The following is a 21,007-nucleotide window of genomic DNA, read 5'->3' on the forward strand; positions in this document are numbered from 1 at the left end:
ACCCCAGGGGTTCGTTGAGCCACTCTCAGGGGTCCGGCAGGGGTCAAGACACACACAGTATAGCACGGTTCACAGTAGCAATGTTGGGCTGGACCTACGTTTTGAAGAAATTATATTTTATTTTTCAAATTACGAAGGGTTCGGCGAATGCACTGATGTAGCTTGCAGGATTCAGTACCTCCAAAAAGGTTAAGAACCACTGATCTATTGCATTCCCATGCAATCCTCAATCAGCAATTCGAAACCAGGATGCGAAGCTCTCAACATAATTTGTTGTAGGATTTAGGCCAAACAAAAAGATGGATTTTGAAATAGATCTGCCAAATACACTGGCGACATCATATTTAAAGGTTACCTAACACCTCCCACCTATGCCCTGTTTGGTTGACCCCGTCTACCAATCAGGTTTGACCCCTCATCTGACCCCACACAAAGCAGAAGGCGACACTGTATCTAGTAATACCCCACCCATTGTTTTCCCTTGGGTCAATTAGAGTTATGCCCTCTTATTTCAAATTCCAACGGTCAATTCTAACACCGTCTTATCTAAATCAATGGGTATTCTGTAAATCAATTCCTTAATTCATTTCATACCAAAATATTCATACACATAAAATTAAATTATGAAATACAGGCAAACGGTATAATGCACCAAAAAAATGCACCAAATAAATACTTGATAATATAAGAAATAATAATTGACCTGAGGTGTGTGAATACCTGCATTTGTCTGTGCATGCCTCTACCTACTCTGTTCACTATTGGAACAACTCAGAGCTACTGTGGAGAAAAGCATGTCGACGGTAAATGTATTCACTCAAAAGAAAATGGTTCTTCATGGGATGAAAAAAATACCAATATTCCCTGTGGTACCTTTTTCGTGTAAAAACTTCAGGCAAACCTGGGTTCTTCACACCTAGCAACTGCTCTATGAATCAGACAGCCAAAAACACCTTAACAGACTTGTATGGCAACAAGCCTTCATCAAATGGGTTTGAGGAACCGTTCCTACTGAGATGCGCCAAAAAGAACCATTAAATATTCTTGACTGCACCCTCACTCTCACCTAACAGTTCATGGAGAACCGTCCCATTCAGAAGGCAGAGGCTCTCTCTTAGTCACCCTCCCTGTATCAACCATCTGCTCCTGCTATTCAACATGGCTCTTCAACCAGAAGGAGGATTGAAGGAGTCATATCAGCTGGTTCAATGCAGCAATAGCACACACACATACACTTACACATACACATACACTTGCACACACACATACACTTACACACACACACACACACACACACACACACACACACACACAAACACACACACACACACACACACACACTCAAAGACACCTGAGCTACCTTCACCATGAGGCAAATGCAACGAAGAGAAGAAGAACAAGAAAAAAAAACACCATGGCTCTTCAACCAGAAGGAGAATTGAAGGAGGCAAATCAGCTGGTTCCAGGCATGGGTGAAGAAACTAACCCCGTTCAGAACTAACTCTCTCACTTCTACATTACATTTTACATTTAGTCATTAAGCAGACGCTTTTGTCCAAAGCGACGTACAAGGGAGAGAACAGTCAAGCTAGGAGCAATAAAAACCTGGTGTAACAATAAATACTGCTTTTTTTTTTCAAAAAATAGAAAACGACATAATCTAGTCGACTTCTAATCTAGCATCACGTTCCGGTTTGCACCCTCCAACACCAGAACTGCCACAGGTAATGGGAACTAACTAAGAGTTCAAGGGAATTCAACGTATTCAAGGTTGGGATGTGCTTTTTGAAAGTAAAATCGGTGTAGCCACAAAAACCAAGGCATTTCTAATTTTATCTCATAATAGAAACCATATCTCTCAGCAGTTGCTTGCATGTTATGTATTGTCTATTTTGTATCAAGCCCTTCATTGCAGTTATATTATGCCGTCATAAAAAACACAGTGCTTTTATTCTAAACCAATGAAAAACAGGTATATAAATGAAAAGTGGCTTCGCAAATCCTCTATCCCTTCAGAAATGTGCTGAAAACCCTGATTGGTGGATTTGGTGAACTGGGACCAATCAGGATGCAAGATATTATTCACTGTCTGCCTGTTTGACAATATGTAAAAATAGCTTTGAACAAACTCACATTTACATATGCTCACATCACACACACACACACACACACACACACACACACACACACACACACACACACACACACACACACAAAAAAAGGACACACTTGTGTTGTTTTAGTGAAAGAGGAAAATGTGTCCTCTAGCTCCTTTCTGTGAGCTTGTGTGTGCACATGTATTTGAATGTGCCTGTCTAACAGTGCAGAAGTGTGCATAGACAAGATTTTGTTACCATATGGGCTGTGTGTGTGTATGGTGCATATATTCATGTCTAGTTGTGCCTATGCTTGTCTGAGAGAAAGGGAGAGAGAGAGTGTGTGTGTGTGTGTGTGTGTGTGTGTGTGTTTGTGTGTGTGTGTGTGTGTGTGTGTGTGTGTGTTTGTGTGTGTGTGTGTGTGCCCCCTGGTATAGCTTCTTTTGGGTGCCCCCCCTAACTAGTTGAGTCATAGTCTGAGTTATGTAATTCCTACTCAGAAGTCAAAACAGTAAACATGCTGAAGAACATCACCCCAACCCTCACCAATGCTCACCCCTTGTCCAACACCAAACACACACACACACATAAGTCCTCCCTTAATGTGTATGCGTGTGTGCGTGTGTGTGTGTGTGTGTGTGTGAGTGTGTGTGTGTGTGTGTTTTGGGGGTTTGTTTCAGAGACATCCACAGACAGCATAGCCCATGTGCACCACCAACGTGCTCTCTCTCTCTTCACCCCCCCCTCTCTCTTTCTCTATCCCTCCCTCTCTCTCTCTATCCCTCCCTCTCTCTATCTATCCTTCCCTCTCTCTCGCTGTCGCTATCTCTCTCTGCTACCCTTTTGGCTCATTTGCTCATTCTGTTTCTCTTTTTCAACCGTTTTTTTCACAACTTTCTCATCCCTCCATTTTGTCTTTCTTATCCTCCTTGATTTCGGTCTATCCATCCTTCTCTCCATCTCTCCTCAATTATGTGGCAAGATGGCTCTTGGCGCGGTGAGGAGGAAGATGCTTACCATTCTGACACATTGCAGATCCATCGCCACCGCTCAGATGGGCTGAATTACTAACGAGACGCATCGGTCTCTTCCTCTCTCACACACACTCACTCACTCCTCATTTCTATCTCTCTCTCCCTCACTCTCTCTCTCTCCCTCTCTCTCTTTCTCCCTTCTTCAGACCCCCCCACCCTTCTGGGTATTTCCAGTGAACATACCTCAAAAACATTATCATTCCACCCTCACGCTACTGCTTCAAAAACACGTGCAGCCGTGAATGCAGTCAGGCACATGCACTCCAAACACACACACACACACACACACACACACAGCCTCATCAAGGGACATCATCACCATACACGGGTAATAGTTGTAAGCATCAGCCAATTATGTTCGCAGACACAAACACACAGCGTACTCACCATGTTTACTTCTGATACCATATCAATGCTGGAGATGTCAATGCTCATGATGACGTCAACAGGAGGACCTTTAAAAAATCGGGCAAAAAATTAAACCCAATCTGACTGTTAGTCTACCTGACAAATATGCGGTATTGGTAGCGGTAGCTCTTGCCACACACGCTTAAAGGCCCGCATTCATAACCAAAAATAAAGCTTGACAGCCAAAAGGCTAATTACCTCCAAAGTCTGGTCTCAGTCGTATGTCGTAGCCTTTCAGCAGTTTATCCACGGTGACTTTGACGTATGACATGTTGCTGGGTTCGCTCGGGCTGGGGAGACAGGCGCAAGGAGCAGGGGATTGAGAAATTTGGGCATAGCGCAGCCAGACAGGCGAGCTTTCGCATCGCTAAAACACTGTCATCCATCAGACACACACATCCATGCACCACACATGCCGATATATCACACACGCGGCTCACCTCTGCGCGCCCAGCACCATGGTGACTAGCACCGGGAGAGAGAGAATCCCCGTGCGCCAGCGGTCTCGAGTCGTCCACATCACTCACTCCGAACACAGAGATGAAGATTAGAGAAATAAACTTAGTCTGAAGCAGCTCCTGAATTCCGACAACACAGCCACGCATGCGCGGCTCTGTCACCAACATCAAAACGCTATTCACGCAAAAACGCGGAAAAAAATCTGGTTTATTTTCACCCGTTTCAAATGCGGAGGAGGTGGGTGGATAGAGGCGGAGGAGAGATGAACAAATAGCGTGAGGAGGAAGAGGAGAAAGCGTGATGAGAGTGAGAGCGAGCTAGAGTGTTGCTGGCGATTTAGAAGCGCTTCTCGGTCCTGAGGTCGCGAGCCGTATCAGTATGCCGGTCAGATCCCATCGCCTCCGGCGCGGTGAGCTCGTGCTGGTCAACGCGGACACGGCGGCTGCTCGCGGGGTCTCCGCGTGTCCTCGCGGGCGGCGCAGGAACCCTTTACAAGACACTCAGCGAAGCCTAGAGCGCAGCTGCGGCAGCTTGTCTTGCCTTGCGCCTTAAACGAGCTCTATTTGGGGCATAGCAGGATACGAGCACGTTTCAGGAGGAGCCGCTCTTGCGCATTTTCTTTTTTGAGGGAGTAGATGTCTCTCTCTCTCGCTCTCCCTCTCTCTCCCAGTGCCTCACTCCCTCTCTCTGGGCTGACTCTCCACTCGCCTGGCGTCACGCGTTCGCTTCTCGATTGAATTATTTGTTAGAAACCCGGAAAATGCATTAAAGCCCCCCATCCTACCGGACACAGCATTAAAGCTCGCGACCACACCAATAATTAATAAGCACAGATGAGGTGTATGATGATAGCAGACAAAACGGACTCGTGCCGGGAAGATATTAGAACGAAGTAGTGAGACCCATTACACAATCATTATATGATTTCATATGTGTTAATAGCTGGCATTGTGAAAAGAGTACACTTAGTTGGTTTGAAAGTGATGCTGCACCACGGCCTGTAGGCCTACAGTGTGTTGTCTTGCTTATTTTCTGTATCTGATGGACCATGCGAACCTTATTGCACGTACAGTCATACTAAGATCACATTTTAGTTAAAGAGAGAACCAATGTAAATTAGCTTGATGAATAATTTTGTTGTGTTAGTGAATGACTATGAAAAGGAGAGAAACTGTGTGTGTGTTTGTTTCAAGGTGGAGACACTGTGTTTGCGCTGTGTAAACACTTTGGCACACTCTCTGGGGGAGGGATAGCTGTCAGACCCGAGTATGAGGAAAGTGTGTAAGGTGCATAGCTCTCTTTAAACATTTATACACCATGATAAGGATAAACAGAGCCTAAAAGACCATCCCAAACCTCACTGCAGAATGAAACACGCACCCCCACACACAGAGAGGCATCCCAGAGCTCACATTGTTTAGACATGCACATGTAAACACACAAATGCAAAAATGAAAAATACACACTTATACACAGATTACACAGATCATTAAGCATGCTCTTAGTAATCACATGCTCTCACATGCATATGTCTTTGCGAAGGCCTTATGCGTACAGGGGCATGTGAGAATGAAGTGGTGCTGTTGCTGGAAGACAGTTTGGAGGGTTACTCATGGAATTAGATAGTATATGAGCGAAGTCGTCGTTGGCTACACCTAAGAAACATTTTTATGATGAAATATGCTGTCAGGTAAAATTCGATGAAGCCTTTCTTCAGTTCAAGACAGAAGTCTGAAACTTTGTTTAACTCTCGACTAAAGTATAAAGTTTGAATTACCTGGCGGAAGAGAAATAGCTCATGTTCTGGCTGTAAAAGAGATGAGAGAAGAGGGTGGATAGGACTGGGGGAGGAATCGATACCGTTTAGTATCATCATACTTTGCAAAGTGTTATATCATATTATATCACAAGTGAATTATTGATCTTCAATTTTTTTTTATTATCAATTTTGTAAATGCAGTTGAAGCCTACTGGGAGGCTACAAGCATGATTATATAACAGCTTTAACAGTCTAACACTCTATGGTGCTGAGTAGAGAACAGCTTTAACAGTCTTATCTCTATGGTGCTGAGGAGAGAACAGCTTTAACAGTCTAACACTCTGTGGTTCTGAGGAGGGAACAGCTTTAACAGTCTAACACTCTGTGGTTCTGAGGAGGGAACAGCTTTAACAGACTAACAATCTATGGTCCTGAGGAGAGAACAGCTTTAACAGTTCAAACTCTATGGTCCTGAGGAGAGAACAGCTTTAACAGTCTAACATGTGGTGCTGAGGAGAGAACAGCTTGAACAGTCTAACATGTGGTCCTGAGGAGAGAACAGCTTTAACAGTTCAAACTCTATGGTCCTGAGGAGAGAACAGCTTTAACAGTTCAAACTCTATGGTCCTGAGGAGAGAACAGCTTTAGCAGTCTAACACTCTGTGGTGCTGAGGAGAGAACAGAGTGGATGAACAGAGTAAAGAGTCTTACTTTAAAACAAAGAAACAAACTGTCGGACAGGTATCATGTAACTTTCCCACGGCTAAGTTGTGTTTAGTGTAATGGTGTGAAACTTCGAGGTAGGCTATTTTCATATATATATATATATATATATATATATATATATATATATACAGTACATATAACATTTATATATACAGTATATAAACACATTCTCTTAGTTTTAGAGGGCAAGTCAATGCTGACTTGTTTTAAACAACAACAAAAAGCTTAATAGGCTAAATGTACACCACTGACTAGGCAGATTCTGGACCCACAGCGAACACAACACATATAAATAAACGTATACAATAATAATAAGAATATTTCATTTTATTTGTAACACACTCTTCATGTATATGATTTATATGCGTACTGTATATACCAAGGTCTCAGTTATGGCAGTTCATCTCATTATGCATTATGTTCACTGCCAATTTCTGTTATTTAATTCTATCAAACCACATGTATTCTACCCAGTCTGTGTACTGTCACGAGGCTAGCACTGCTTTTCAAAAAATCCTTCGGGGGGAGCATGCCCCCAGACCCCCTAGTTTTGCTGGTTAGCAGGAAAAACAATAGGTTTTATCTAGGGGCTTAGCCCCCCCCAAAAGTGGGAACCTAGATTTGCCCCTGTCTAGCAGTACTACATATTCATCTGTGACTTTCCCCCAATGCCATTTATTACATGTTCTGCCTCTCACGAGGCCTCCATGACTTTTTTCCCTGGCAACAAGCAGTGCCTTTTAATTCGTATAGCCTACAATTTTTGTATAGACAATAAGTCACAACCACACTCCTGTTGTCCTAGGGACAACAGAATGAGCCTGCTGGGCTTCGACCAATCACAAGATACAGCAGCTCCACAGATACAGCAATGCGTTGCTATTACAAGGTCTCAAGTAGTGAAGTTTACCATAAGGGCATGTTGTATTGCTCTGCAGGTGTTTCTGACGAGACACAGGATTCAAATCCTCTAAATGTCAGATACAAATCTACTTATCTGCCACTTACTGAATGCAATGCAGCAATAGCACACACACTTACACGCAGACACACGCACACACACACACACACTCACAGACACACACACACACTATCCACTGGACTAGCCATTGTTCGATGGGAATGTGTTTTTCCATAAGGTTTGATTAAAATAACAACACCCGACAAAATGTTAAGTCATGTTAAGTCATCCACCATCCTTCCAAACTGAGTTGCTCTGTTGACTGGCCCCTCTCTCTGACCTCCTTCTCCTGTGCTGTTAGCTAACGATTATCTGCCCAAAGGACTCGCCACAAGCCCTTACCAAATCCTGACCCGTCTGAGTATATGTACAGATTCAGCCAAATTATTTTTAGCATTCTACTGAAGTATGTCATGCCAAAGAGAATTTGACGGCAAGATTGAGCTGCTGTATGACTTGTTTTTCCACCATCTTATGAATCGCCTTACAACATACCTTAGACATCATGTACATTAGCAACTTTTCCCTGCACATTTTCACTCATCAACTCTGTCAATGACTCCTCTGCCCCATGGGCTCTTCTGACCTGTGTAAGAAGGCCCTCCAGTGGCCGCTTTGGTTATTACATGCCCTTACATTGAGCCATAGGGATGCGTTATTAGTTGGTCATTACTGTGACATGTGCCATATGTATCATGGTATTATGATATGGACTGTTGGAATCATTTTATACACGATTAAAGATGTTAGTCATCAATGTACAGTAATGTGTGAGTCACTAATAAGTGTATGAAGTACTTCTGGCATGGCAGTGGCATCAGCCTGACAGTCACATACAGAGCCAAAGTCTCTCAGTGACATTTATTAAATATGAATAAAACCAATTCCTCACCATTCTTAAATCAGCCCCTTGTGAATCTCTTGACGTGCTACTAAGACACCTGATAATTATTATCTTTTCCTCCTAACTTGATGGCAGTTGGTGAGCTAGGTTAAAGACTCGACCTTGGGACTGAAAGGTTGCCAGGGTGATCCCCTGGACGGGCAGGAACAAAAATAGGGGCGTTGCTGGCCTCTCCTCCCTCAACATCCACGGCTGTCGTGCCCTTGAGCATCTGATCCCCTACTACTCCCTGGGTGCTACTGCTGGAGAGGCTTCCCACTGCTCCGGGTGTGTGTGTGTGTGTGTGTGTGCTTACTGCTCCAAGTGTGTGTGTGTGTGTTCACTGCCTCCACATGGGTTAAATGCAGATTTCTAATTTACCCTTAAGGGATTAATAAAATGTCTAAAAAAAACCTTCACAGGTTGCAAAATGTCCCCTTGTTGGCTAATGTCTCTTTGCGAGCAGTCTGATATTTGAGCTGCACTTTTGCATTCTGAGTAAAAAAGCGAAACCTGTGTCGGCTGTTTGCCAAGCACACATCTGGACCGAAACGGTGTGGTCTCGAGCTCCTCTCAGACTCACAGTTTGGCAAGGACACAGAACCTCACGTAACCAGGAGACCGGCGCCATGCAGTTACCATAGTTACCGTGTCCTCGCCGTCTGAGGATGCAGCCAGCTGCATTGAACGACGACGCAGTGTGAGCCAGCGTGTGTGACCATGAGAGGTCCTTGTTGAGAGAGAGCCTCTCCTGCGTGAAAATATTCATCAGCTCTTTTGAAATGCCAGTTGAGAGGGTGAGACATGACGAGAGCAGAGAGCCGAGAGAATAGTCTGATGAGGGACTTTATTGTATGGTTTACCAACAAAAACAAAACAAAAAAAAACATTTTCAGCAATCCCACAGAAACATTATACAAGTAAAAAACATGAACTCTCTCACACACTTTTTCAAACCCTCAGAATCTTAAACAAACTCCTTGTGTATATACACACACTCACACACACACACACACACACACACACACACACACACACACACACACGCACGCACGCACGCACGCACGCACGCACGCACGCACGCACGCACGCACGCACGCACGCACACACACACACACACACACACACACACACACACACACACACACACACACACACACACACACACACACACACACACACACACACACACACACACACACACACACAGACACACACACACACACACACAGACACACACAGACACACACACACACACACACACACACACACACACAGGAAAGGTACTGGCTGCATTGCGTGGACTGGAGGTCTGATACAATGCAGGAGCTCTGCTACTCTCCGCTGTCTGCCGTCCCATGATGATGATGTCATCAATCCGGCCACCAGGGGGTTGATGTCTGAACTGTCAGGGTGACTCATTTTGAGAACTCACTTCAGCTGTAGTACCACCTGTGGGAATATGGATTAAGTGAGTTTGTGTGGCGGGCCAAAGGAGCTGATGACACATCCATTTTATTTGACTAATCGCTTATCTTCAGGGGGTCTGTGTGTCTTTGTATCTGTGTTTGTATATATGTGTCATGAAAATGCTGTGCACCAAAGGAGAGATCAACTGAATATGCATTTACAATGAACATGACCGCTTGTTGCTATCCCCATCTTGAATAAAGTCAATTTGTTTCATGATTAGACACATGACTTAAAGAATCGTGTGTGTGTGTGTGTGTGTGTGTGTGCCTAACCTTGTTAGCAGCCTCCATGGCACTAATGAGAGTCTGTAACTCCTCTCGGTTCATCTCTATGGTAACGGGCCGTGGCTTTCCGTTCTCCTTCACGTCCAGTGTGAGGTTGAGGAGAGGTGTGTGCAGAAGCGACAGCTTATCACTTGATAAGGCCAGCTACACACACACACACACACACACACACACACACACACACACACACACACACACGAACAACCACAAAATTGTTATCGCTAGACTCTGAAACACTCCTTATTGTACAATCATAATAATTAAACAATAAATCTAACAGTTCCCATCTCATAACCATCCATCTCACTGGTGTTGCTGCATACTGAACAAAGCTGTGCTGTAATCAAGTCACGTTATCTCACAAACTTCTCTCATTAGGTAAGGTGCCAAAGATAAGGTTAGTTCTATGTGCAGATTGTGAGAGGTGCTTTGACGTTTAAAGTGTAAGTTGTGTGGTTAAGAGGGGGCGGTGTATAGATAAGCTACAGGAAATGTCCCTATCCGGTTCCTAGAGAATCAAGATAGTTAGCTTTCCAGAACTTATCAAACTAGCCATCCACCTCCATTTGCCATTTTACTGTGTTCAGATGGCAAAGAGCAGGTGTCCCTCTCTCCTTCAAAATGGCGGCTATACACGAGAATGAGTTTGGTAAGAGCAGGAGTAAAACTAGGTAGCGGCGGCGTATATGTCAGCGCGTCTTTGAGTCTTTGAATAAAGTAAATTTGTTTCATGATTAGACACATGACTTAAAGAATCGTGTGTGTGTGTGTGTGTGTGTGTGTGTGTGTGTGTGTGTGTGTGTGTGTGTGTGTGTGTGTTGCAGCTCTTACTTTCATCTGCCAGTCAAAGTCCTGGAGCTGTGTGCTGGAGATGGCGTTGGTTCTGTCCACGAGAGCCTGGTGGATCTCCTCCTGTCGGCTCTTCACACACTGCGAGACGCACTCTGCATGGGCCGCCTCCAGCACCGAGAGCAGCTCCTAGGTGGACACGCAAACACACTGATTGACAATGATGATGATGATGATGAAGATCTGCCTCACAGTAAATCAGTAAAGCACCCATGTAGAGACATTTCCACGTAAAAACAGTAGGCAACAACACCCGTGGGATTATCCCTTACCTATCCCACTCCCACGAGTGCTATATTGCTTTTATAAAACAATTCTACTGTCGACAAATTAACATTTCAACACGAAGTTATTGATTAAAAATGGTTTATTTCGCCATTGTTTCTCCGCAACAAAATATAGTTCCATTGTCAACGTCTTGGTTTGGAATTTTAAAAACTTTGAATTAACGGTTGTCATCAATGCGAATGTTTCATCGCGGAGTGATTTATTTTTAGTTGTGAAAAGTCCCGTAACTGTAGGTATGTTGACGAATAACCTATAGCATGGAACGTCTCTCGTCCTATCAGAAACAGCTAGATTACGCGCTAGAACCCAATTGTTTTATAAAACAGGACATAACATAACATAACTTATAAGTACATATAAGTACTCCACATGATATAACATAACTTAACAATAAGTACTAAACATAAGATATACATATGAAAGACAACACAAGTTTAGGTGTCACTCGCATCACGGCTCTTGAAGTACATACCGTGTCTGAGCACTTCTTTCCCACCAGCACCCTGAAGAGGGATGAGAGGGCCCCCAGCAGCTCGGACCATTGCGTCAGAGTCCACCTGTCACCGTAGTCCGTTCTCTTTGGATAGGCTCTTCCACACAGCCCATCCACCACCCGATGTAAAAACTAGTGGGAAGGGAACAGATGAAAGTGAAAAAGTGAAAGACACACACACTCTGAGATCCACCTCTGCATTTAACCCATCCAGGGAAGTGACACACACACAGTGAAGAGCAGTTACACACTAACCCGGAGCAGTGAGCTGCCTTTGCCGGCGCCCGGGGAGCAGTGATCGGGGTTAAGTGCCTTGCTCAAGGGCACTTCAGCCGGGGATGTGGGCATGGGAGAGCAGTGGTCTACCACTTCCCTCGCCCACATATTTCCTACTGGTCGTTGCATGTTGGTGCATGATTGAAAACATTTGGTGAAAAATGAGGTGAGCTTTTTGTCCTGTGTAGGGGTGGTTCGTCGGTTTGAGCATGTGGAGTTTTTGAACGCAAACAATATATTGTTCCAAAGTTTTTAACGGATGTATTCATGTAACGGTAGCCAGCGGGTACAGTGCTGTGTAGATAGTAATCCTCACTTCCCAACACCTTAAAGGGAAAGTTCAGGTTTTTTCAACCTGGGCTATATTTTTGTAGATCTTTTTGGGTCCAAACTTTTACTAAGGACAATTAACAATCTGTCATCTGTCCAGTAATGACTTGGAACGCTTTAATCAGCAACGACAAAACAGCTTTACAATGTCATCTCATTGGGCAAGCACCTGTGTCAAAGTAAACTTTTTTTTTGTGCCACTGGCACTGTTAATGAATGTTATTATAAGTGTCTGGCAACATGAAAAGGCCAGGGTTGAGAATTTCGAGTCCATCGTGGGACTGTGCTTGTTTACACTATGCAGGTTACATTCACAAATAAATCAAGCCCATTACATAAACTTGAAAGACTTGTACACAAGGCTTTTATCTTTTGGAAACCACTTTAAGTGTTTGATTTTAGGCTACTCCTGATTCCTAGTTTGATTGATCCAATTTCCCTAGTTGCGGATGACAGACAATGCACTGACACAGCAAACATCAACATGATTAAGTAATTCTTTGTTTTATTGTAGTTGAATTATTATACTTGTAATTATACCATTTTCAACAATTAAATGAATATGTCAGTATGAGAAAGTATTTCTAGATGTGCATTTCAATATTGTTATAGCCAAGGCACCCAAAAGACCTCTCAGATCCTAAAAAAAAGATAGGAAAGAAAGGCTAACGCTGTGTTTTTCCTTTAAGACACTGACATTTTGTTAGGATTAGCATGGGAAATGATGCCCCTTATTGTTGACATCGAGGAGGAACACCACATTCAGCTATCGTCTACATACACCCATCGTCTCAAGCAGCAGTGGGAATACCGATAACCGAGAGATTATCGTAAGGTACCCGCCTTAACACACACACACCCCTCTGATATTCACACGTTGTAACAATAGGGAGATACATGAATTGTCCAAGCACACAGAAAGGGAGCAAGTGCAGTGCCATGAAAGCCTTGCATTTCAGTTAATAGCCTAAGCTACTATTTTTCTCTCAAATAGCCTACAAACAGACACATGTATCCCATTTCCTGTACAATCTCCGTTCAAGTAATGTCGTGATTGGTAAGACATATGAACGAGCACAATACTGAACGGAAGTACCCGGTGTCACATGAAATAAATCATGGAAGAGAAAAAGTTTATAACCTGCACGTTTTATTCCACAGTCTTCGTAATTTGACGCAAAACGAAAACACCGAGGCCACTTTCGGAATCAAGGAAGTTTCCATTAGTTCAGAGTGGGTTGCGGTTTTGGTCGCATTTTTCCTTGAGACATTATTTTTTGTGAAAGCAAAAAGATCAGAGATAACCCGAGGAGCCCAAAATGTAGCCTAATAATATTCAAGTTACGAGTTTGAACTTCTTGCAGACTATGAACAAAGTTCAAGTTACAGACGAATTTGTGTAGCCTCTTGTAAACAAGTTAGCCTAAATGCATCGATCAACGTTGATAGGAACTTGGGTTTTTGATGCACTGCTTCAGACAAGGCTGTCAGTTCACGCAGGCTAGCTTCTGGTGTTAATGTTACCAACAGTTAGGTAGAGATTTCATTGCATTGTCGCAACATTATGAACAAATTAATTTTTAAGCTAAACACAAAACCAGACATCTGATTCTTGACTTACTTTCAGACATTCAACGGCTGGTATTTTATTCAATAACTGCAGTGAAGACATTTCATCTCAGTTTCCGTACTTCCGCATAGTCAGCTCAGCTGACTTGGTCATATGATCAGATCTCTCTTTGACGCGGGTGTTTTCAGTGACTGTAAAAAAAAAAAATATTGAGGCTATGTGGAGTAGCTTATTTTAGGTCATATCTGAACAGAAACCTTGACTTATTACGTCTGTGCCAACTACTCAAATGTTAATTTGCTCAATATTTGTTAAACCATAAGGAAAGGCATTATCACCGCAGGAGCCTTCTGTCGTGATAGCCAGGCTATCTTTTTTCATTTTATCCTCTATTTCTGCTTCCGTAACTGTCTTTAATTCTAGTTGCTGTTTCCTCATCCATCTCACATTGCTATCAATTTACCTAAAAAAAAAAGCTCCAGGACACCTAATAACCCGTCAGTCGCTCCGGTCTGGGTAGGGACAGTCTGCAAATTACACATGTTCGCTTTTTGACATGCCTTGACCCTTCTCTTTTGATATGCAATAATCACTGATTTTTTTTTTTTTTTTTACAATAATACTTCCAAAATGGAGTGACACAAGCATTTAGCATGTTTTTAATTTAATAAATGGCTGTAGTAGTTCTCCATTCCAATTATCCAACTCCAATTATATTGAAACAGGAGTGCTTTGTTTAACAAAATTACCGTTTCTCTTTCTGAAAGGTCCTCTCCAAAAATGAATTAGACCTCTAAAAACTCTGTTCCTCAAAGTAACATACTGTCAGTGACTGTTGTACAACTGTTGTATGGCCAAAAGGTTGAGAGTCAACACAAACACTTATGAGGACTGTGATACAGAGAGAGAGAGAGAGAGAGAGAGAGAGAGAGAAAGAGAGAGAGAGGAAGAGAGAGCAGAAGAGACTTCAGCGTGCAAGGCGAGCGCTGCAAACGGGGGGAAGAGTCAGAAGGCAGAGGCAGATGCACCTCAAGGCCAAGCAGACGACAGAGAGACATGGCAATACAGCAGGAGCAGGAGTTGTCCCGTGACATCAAAACATGTATGCAAATCATCCAGGAGGTGTCACTGCATGAACAGGCTTGCAAGGAGCTGGAACGGCTGCAACACCTTGAATTCCTCTACCATGAGAAGCAGAAGAGAGCCCTGGAGAGAAGAAGGCAAAGGATGGATGGGCAGGAATTGACTGGAAGAAAACCAGACAGACATTGAGCGAAAACTAAAATAATCGAACAGTGTATTGAACTGGTATGAAAGGCAGTAACAGATTGGGGAGGGGAGGCAGGAGAAATGGAAGGAGATGGAGCGACTCAAAGAAATGGAGAGAGAGAGAGTGAGAAGAAGGGAGAAAGTAAGGAAGTAAGAGGTCAAACTGAGAGCAGAAGTAGCTGGGAGTTGAACAGGGAAATGAGTAAAAGAGAGAGAGAGAGAGAGAGAGAGAGATACCCTCTTGCACCCACACAGGAAGGAGATGGAGAGCAAACAATGGGAGATGGATGAGAAAAAAACAGCAACTGGAATTACAGAAAGTTGCATAAGCAGAAATAGAGGAAAAACTAAGAAATGGAGAGAATGATGACAGAAAGCCTGTTGGGCCCAAACAGAAGGAAGAAATGCAGAGAGGAAGAAAAAACAGAGAGAAGAGGCAGAAAAAGAAGCCAACAAAGAAAAAGACAGATTAAAAGAGCCACGGAGAGAAGAACAGCACAGGCAGTTTAAAATGGAGGAGGAAACAGAGAGATTGATAGCCTGATGACTATCCAAAGAGAGAATAATGAGAAGACACAAGGAGAGATGGAGACGAGAAAGTTGCATAAAGAGAGAACAGAAGAAGAGGAGGAGAGACTGAGGCAAGGCCTTAATTAACACATCAGGCAAAGAGAACTGGAGTTACAGAGAGCTGTAGAAGCAGTGATGTAGGAACAACTCAAGGAAATTGTAAGAAAGGTACAAGAGAGAAACATTACAGTAGTCTATATCCCTCGTCCGGGATATTTTTATTTTTGAGTTTTCGTCTTAGAGACATAAAAAGAACAACCACAGAAACATTGAACCCTTTTCTAATATTATTGCTGAGGTCTTCTAGAATAGAATCATATATTCCATTTGTGCATGAATGTTTTTAGTTAAGCAAAATGTACAAAAACATCAAGGCATGTCAGACAACTTAGAAAAGTCTAAAAGGCCTTGGACCTTAGAGTGTTAACACTTAAGTATTGAAAAAGCGGACTGGAGGTTCTTCTAAGTTCGTCTTCTCTGATGAGTCCGATTTCACAGTAGGTGCAAGACTCTCTGGCTTGTAGGCCTCTCCAGGTCTCCGTCTAACCATCAGACGACCATGTGTTGGGCAAAGCTGAAAATTGGACTCATCAGAGAAGACGAACTAGAAGACCCCCCAGTCCGCTTTTTTCAATCCTTATGGTCTTTTACAAACCTCAGCCAGGCAAAGTACAACGTTGTCCCGGAAGAAAAACTTGCTTCCTTTAGCTCTGACAATGTTCCCCAACTCTGAGAAATGTTTTTTCCAGCAGGGCAATGCTCCATGCCACACAGCCAGGCCAGTAAAGGTGTGGATGGAGTACCACCAGATCAGGACCCTGTCATGGCCAGCCCAATTTCGAGACCTGAATCCCATCAAAAACCTCTGAAATGTGATCAAGAGGAAGATGGATGGTCACAAGCCATGAAAAGAAGCCGAGCTGCTTGAATTCTTGCGCCAGGAGTAGCATAAAGTCACCCAACGGCAATGTGAAAGACTGGTGGAGAGCATGCCAAGACACATGAAAGTTGTGATTTTAAATCAAGGTTTTTCCACCAAATATTGATTTCTGAACTCTTCCTAAGTGTAAGCATTAGTATTGTGTAGTTTAAAAATGAATATGAGCTTGTTTTCTTTGCATTATTCGAGATCTGAAGACACTGCATCTTTTTTGCTATTTTGACCAATTGTCATTTTTCTGCAAATAAATGATCTAAATGACAATATTTTTATTTGAAATTTGGTAGGAATGTTGCCAGTAGGTTATAGAATAAAACAAAAATGTACATTTTACTTTAACACATACCAATAAATAGTAAAACCAGAGAAACTGATAATTTTGAAGTGGTCTCTTAATTTTTTCCGCGGCTGTATATGGAGCAAAATAAGCAACGCCATGACTGAGTATAACCACCTTGGTACTTTTAAAACTGAGGAAGCCCCCAAGATGATCTTTGCGGTGAGTTGCACTGCAACTTTTTGGCCAATGACACAGGCGACAGTGTCAACAGTCGACATAACAGTCAGCATAACAGACCTACGGCAAGTTCTGTGATGTCAGGTTAGGTGTGTCTCTGGCTTAAAATGGGTAATTTGCTGACAGTCCCTTACGAAGACATGACTGAAGTGAAGGAGAGATGTTTTTTTGAATAAAAAATGATAGCGGCATTGTTTTTTCTTTGGAGTTTCCATGTTCTCTTTCATGTTATTAACCTACAGTGCTCCCTCGAATCGAAATGCACGGAACGTTCAAAATCGAATATTCGGCGAATGTCAAATCTCAAACTTAAGGAGGTGTGACAAGTAACACGCGCAAGAGCGAGCTTTTTTGTCTGAACTCCATCTGCGCAACTCGTCTGTATACCCTTGTAGCCCGGATACAGTCATTGCGAAGTCATTTCTTTTTGAAAGAAACTACAAAAAGCAATCATTGCCACTGAACAATGATGCGGTTATCCTGGTTTGACTTCATATTAACACCGCACGGTTGCTACTAGATTGGAGATGATGCAAATAACGTAAGTTTGATTGTCTTCTTGTCATTAGTGTTTCACTTGGTATTTGATAATTGTTGCTTGTGGAAGTTCAGACAAATGTAAAAACAATAGCTACTGGTTACAGTAGTCATGCACTCTTACATCCTCAATAACGTACACTGCAGGTCCGTCTGGCACACCCAAAGTAAGCCTCTTTACGTTTACTCCAGACAAGCAGCACTACTGCCTTGTATTCGCCAGGAATTTGGGCACAATAGTGAAGAAGCATGTTAGCTGTTGCATTGTGGATGACTGACACGGTGCATACGCCCGGCTCTTAGTTTTCAGATATCTTAGAACTTGCCATTTGACTAGCTAGCTTGCTAGCTAGCTTGTTTACCAATATTGTGTTGCCACTAGGATTGTGTCTAAGATAACAATTCACAAGGCATCCAGATAAGAGCTTTTCCATTTCTATTAAACAAGCAAATGTGGGTTCGAAATGTGTATTTGGTCGTAGCTTAACCGCATAGGCGTTTTACGCTGGGGATATGTCCCCATCATCAGCTGTTTACAGTCATCTCTATATACAGTCTATACTCTGCATACAGTCTATTCTCAATACAGTCATTGGTATCCACCACTTCCTGCGCCCCTACCACTTTTGATAACAAAATAAAATCGTACTACATAATAACGAATAACTTTCAAAGTGCTTAATCGCCAATCTTCTATAGATGAAAATCGAATTGATACACGGCAATGAAAGTTGAGTGTGAAGACTTGAGTGTGAAAAAGAAGAAGAAAAAGCCTGGTCACGGTAGTCTTTAACTCGCTATCGACTAGTTTATAATGCCCAGCCTATGTTACATGGATAACTTTCATATTTCGTAAGATGTTTTTATAATTGTGGCGAGATTTCTGGTGTAAAGGCAAGATGTGTGCCCTGTACACCACACAACCCCAGTAAATGCCGTTTGTTTGGCTTGCACACAGACGAGAAATTCGGACACAATGAGAAAAACGGAGGGCAGGTCAAGAATGTTCTTGTATTTGTTTAATGTGGGCACACCTTGATAGTTTCTTTTCTGACCGGCACTCATTTGTTCGTTTGCCAAACCGTTAAACAAAAATCAAGGTTACAGTTGAAAAATCTTGCTGTGGTCACTGTAGTACATGCCCACATGGTAACATGGTGTTCTTCAAGTGTAATTGTTTGATCTGTCTAGGCCACGTGGGGTGAAATCCCCTTTGATATCATTGCACTGCCTCCTTGTTGGTTGAAAGAAGAAAAAGTAACAACTTGGAAAAAATCAAGGCGTGTAGTCAAGTAAAGGGCTCCATATTTTGATCATGCTTTGATGATTGAAGCGGAGGCTTTTACATCCGAGCACATTGGTATCCATGTTGGCCTTCTGGGGGAAGGCCAGTGTGTGTTGTTCAGCTGAAGGCATTTCCCGTGTGTGTGTTTGTGTGTGATTTAGCTGTGCACTGGGACTACTGTTTGCGATTGGAACACATACAGCAAGTGTGTGTTTGAGAGCTCCAAGCATTTTTCAGGTAGAGAGGGATGCCCATTTTTAGCCGAGTGTCGTGAAGCACACCCTTTTTTCTGGGGCTCTTTCTAATGAAGTTTTCGCTGTGATTATATTCCCAAAATGAATTTGGATGTGGTTATACCAGTCTCTATCGAAACGGAACAATATGAAAGCACACATTGGGTGCTTGGGGTAGTCCTATCAACAAAAGGAGTTTGGAATTTCATCAGGATCCTAGAAAGTTTGAAGACACAAGCATGCAGTGTTTGTGTATAAGGGGTGTGATGCATTGCATTTTCGTTATGAGTGGCTAACACTTTAGATACACACAGATTCGTTATGATAGGCTAACACTTTAGATACACACAGATTCGTTACGATAGGCTAACACTTTAGATACACACAGATTCGTGACAAGAGGCTAGCACTTTAGATACACACAGATTCGTTACGAGAGGCAAACACTTAAGAACCACACAGATTCGCCATCTCCTGCCTCGCTATTCTAATTGTGTAACTTTGACCTCAGTGTGGAGTTTCAGTTCCTATGGTACTCAAACACACACACACACACACACACACACACAGGCCCCGTAGCCTCACATGAGTCTCTCCAGAGAATGCTCAAACGCAGATCACAAGTGGAATGGAATGGAATTCCCCTGTGTGTGTGTGTGTGTGTGTGTGTGTGTGTGTGTGTGTGTGTGTGTGTGTGTGTGTGTGTGTGTGTGTGTGAGAGACAAAGAGAGAATCTCATGTACCCCAGCAGATCAATTACCTCTTTATAAACTGTTGAAACATAAGATGGTGATCAAAAATAACTTCCCTTCTCCCTCATGAATTTGCTTGCCTTACACTGACAAGCACGCTCACACATACAGAACTTGCACAGAATTTTAAACTATACAATGCTGGGCATTCCCATTTTACAATGACTAAGTCAGAAGTGATTTCAGTTGTAGGATTATTCAGAACTTCAGTGTTTATCCGGAAAACAATTTGACACAAATAGAAAGGGTGATGTGTGAGAGTCCAGGAAGTTATTTTTTCTATTGTGAATAGAAAATATTTAGATCGAAAGCTCCGGTCCACCTAAACTTTCAGGCTTTACATTAGGATCGCTCAATACCCATTCCTTAGGAAGAGCACTTAGGTGTGAGTGAGTTGTGTGAGTGTAACTGAGAGTTAAACAATTCAGGACTGCGCAGAAGTAGGCTCAAACGTCAATCTCAGTTCCTCAAAAACACTGCTTCTCAGAACAGTTTTGCGTGGTCGCGGCTGCTTAGTTTCGGGGTTGTGGCTGACCTATGCAAGGGCTGCAACAACGAAACGACTAAAATCGTTTCCAACTAGTTGGTTGCATAAGCGCATTAAGTAGCTCATTAGACATAGAAACTGTTGAGTTAGACTGGTTTCAAAATTCACAAATAAATGCCACGCGATTCACAAATTAATTTTGTGATTAACAAATGAATTTTGTGATTCACAAATGAATTTTGTGATTCACAGAATCCATAAATGTAAATGGTGTTACATTTCTTTACAGACTGACGAATGTGCATTTACAAACTGCTCGAATCAGCATCAGCATCGAACATCTCGAACGTTTTTGAGAACGATAACGTAAATTCCAGGGAAAGACAGAATGTAACCACATTGTATGCCATCTGTGCCGTGTCCAGTTATGTGGACTACTACAGTGGCAATAAAAAGCCCTATTTTTACTCAATACACCAATTCAAATGTATTTCAGAATTCTGAAACAACCACCAGGTGATTTCTCGC

At 42.7% G+C, this 21,007-nt stretch overlaps 2 protein-coding genes across 2 annotated transcripts in view; both read right to left on the reverse strand.

The window, feature by feature from the left end:
- The window catches only part of gabrb1 (gamma-aminobutyric acid type A receptor subunit beta1), a gene marked incomplete at both ends in the record, with an annotated part of 44,793 nt that extends 40,735 nt beyond the window's left edge, over positions 1 to 4,058 (reverse strand). The window contains 3 exons of the mRNA XM_080850489.1: positions 3,518 to 3,585; positions 3,737 to 3,828; positions 3,979 to 4,058. Coding sequence (XP_080706615.1) covers positions 3,518 to 3,585; positions 3,737 to 3,828; positions 3,979 to 4,058 — 240 coding nt within the window. The remainder of the gene's footprint in view (positions 1 to 3,517; positions 3,586 to 3,736; positions 3,829 to 3,978) is intronic.
- Positions 4,059 to 9,361: 5,303 nt separating this feature from the next.
- commd8 (COMM domain containing 8) lies at positions 9,362 to 14,016 on the reverse strand. The gene is made up of 5 exons (XM_080849925.1): positions 13,941 to 14,016; positions 11,693 to 11,845; positions 10,915 to 11,061; positions 10,072 to 10,227; positions 9,362 to 9,778 (listed from the first exon to the last, which is right to left on the reverse strand). Exons 1-5 carry the CDS (start codon positions 13,989 to 13,991, stop codon positions 9,758 to 9,760), a joined length of 528 nt encoding a protein of 175 aa, XP_080706051.1. The 5' UTR covers positions 13,992 to 14,016; the 3' UTR covers positions 9,362 to 9,757.
- Positions 14,017 to 21,007: the final 6,991 nt, after the last annotated feature.

This window comes from Sprattus sprattus (assembly GCF_963457725.1).
Source record: "Sprattus sprattus genome assembly, chromosome: 13".
In the NCBI taxonomy this organism is placed as follows: Eukaryota; Metazoa; Chordata; class Actinopteri; order Clupeiformes; family Clupeidae; genus Sprattus; species Sprattus sprattus.

Excerpts from the sequence above, each read along its gene's own strand:
- commd8 (XM_080849925.1), bottom strand. The coding sequence starts at position 13,991 with ATGTCTTCACTGCAGTTATTGAATAAAATACCAGCCGTTGAATGTCTG. Across the intron at positions 11,062-11,692 it reads GAAAGAAGTGCTCAGACACG|GAGCTGCTCTCGGTGCTGGA; the intron begins GTATGTACTTCA and ends GTGTCCACCTAG. Across the intron at positions 10,228-10,914 it reads ACTTTGACTGGCAGATGAAA|CTGGCCTTATCAAGTGATAA; the intron begins GTAAGAGCTGCA and ends GTGTGTGTGTAG.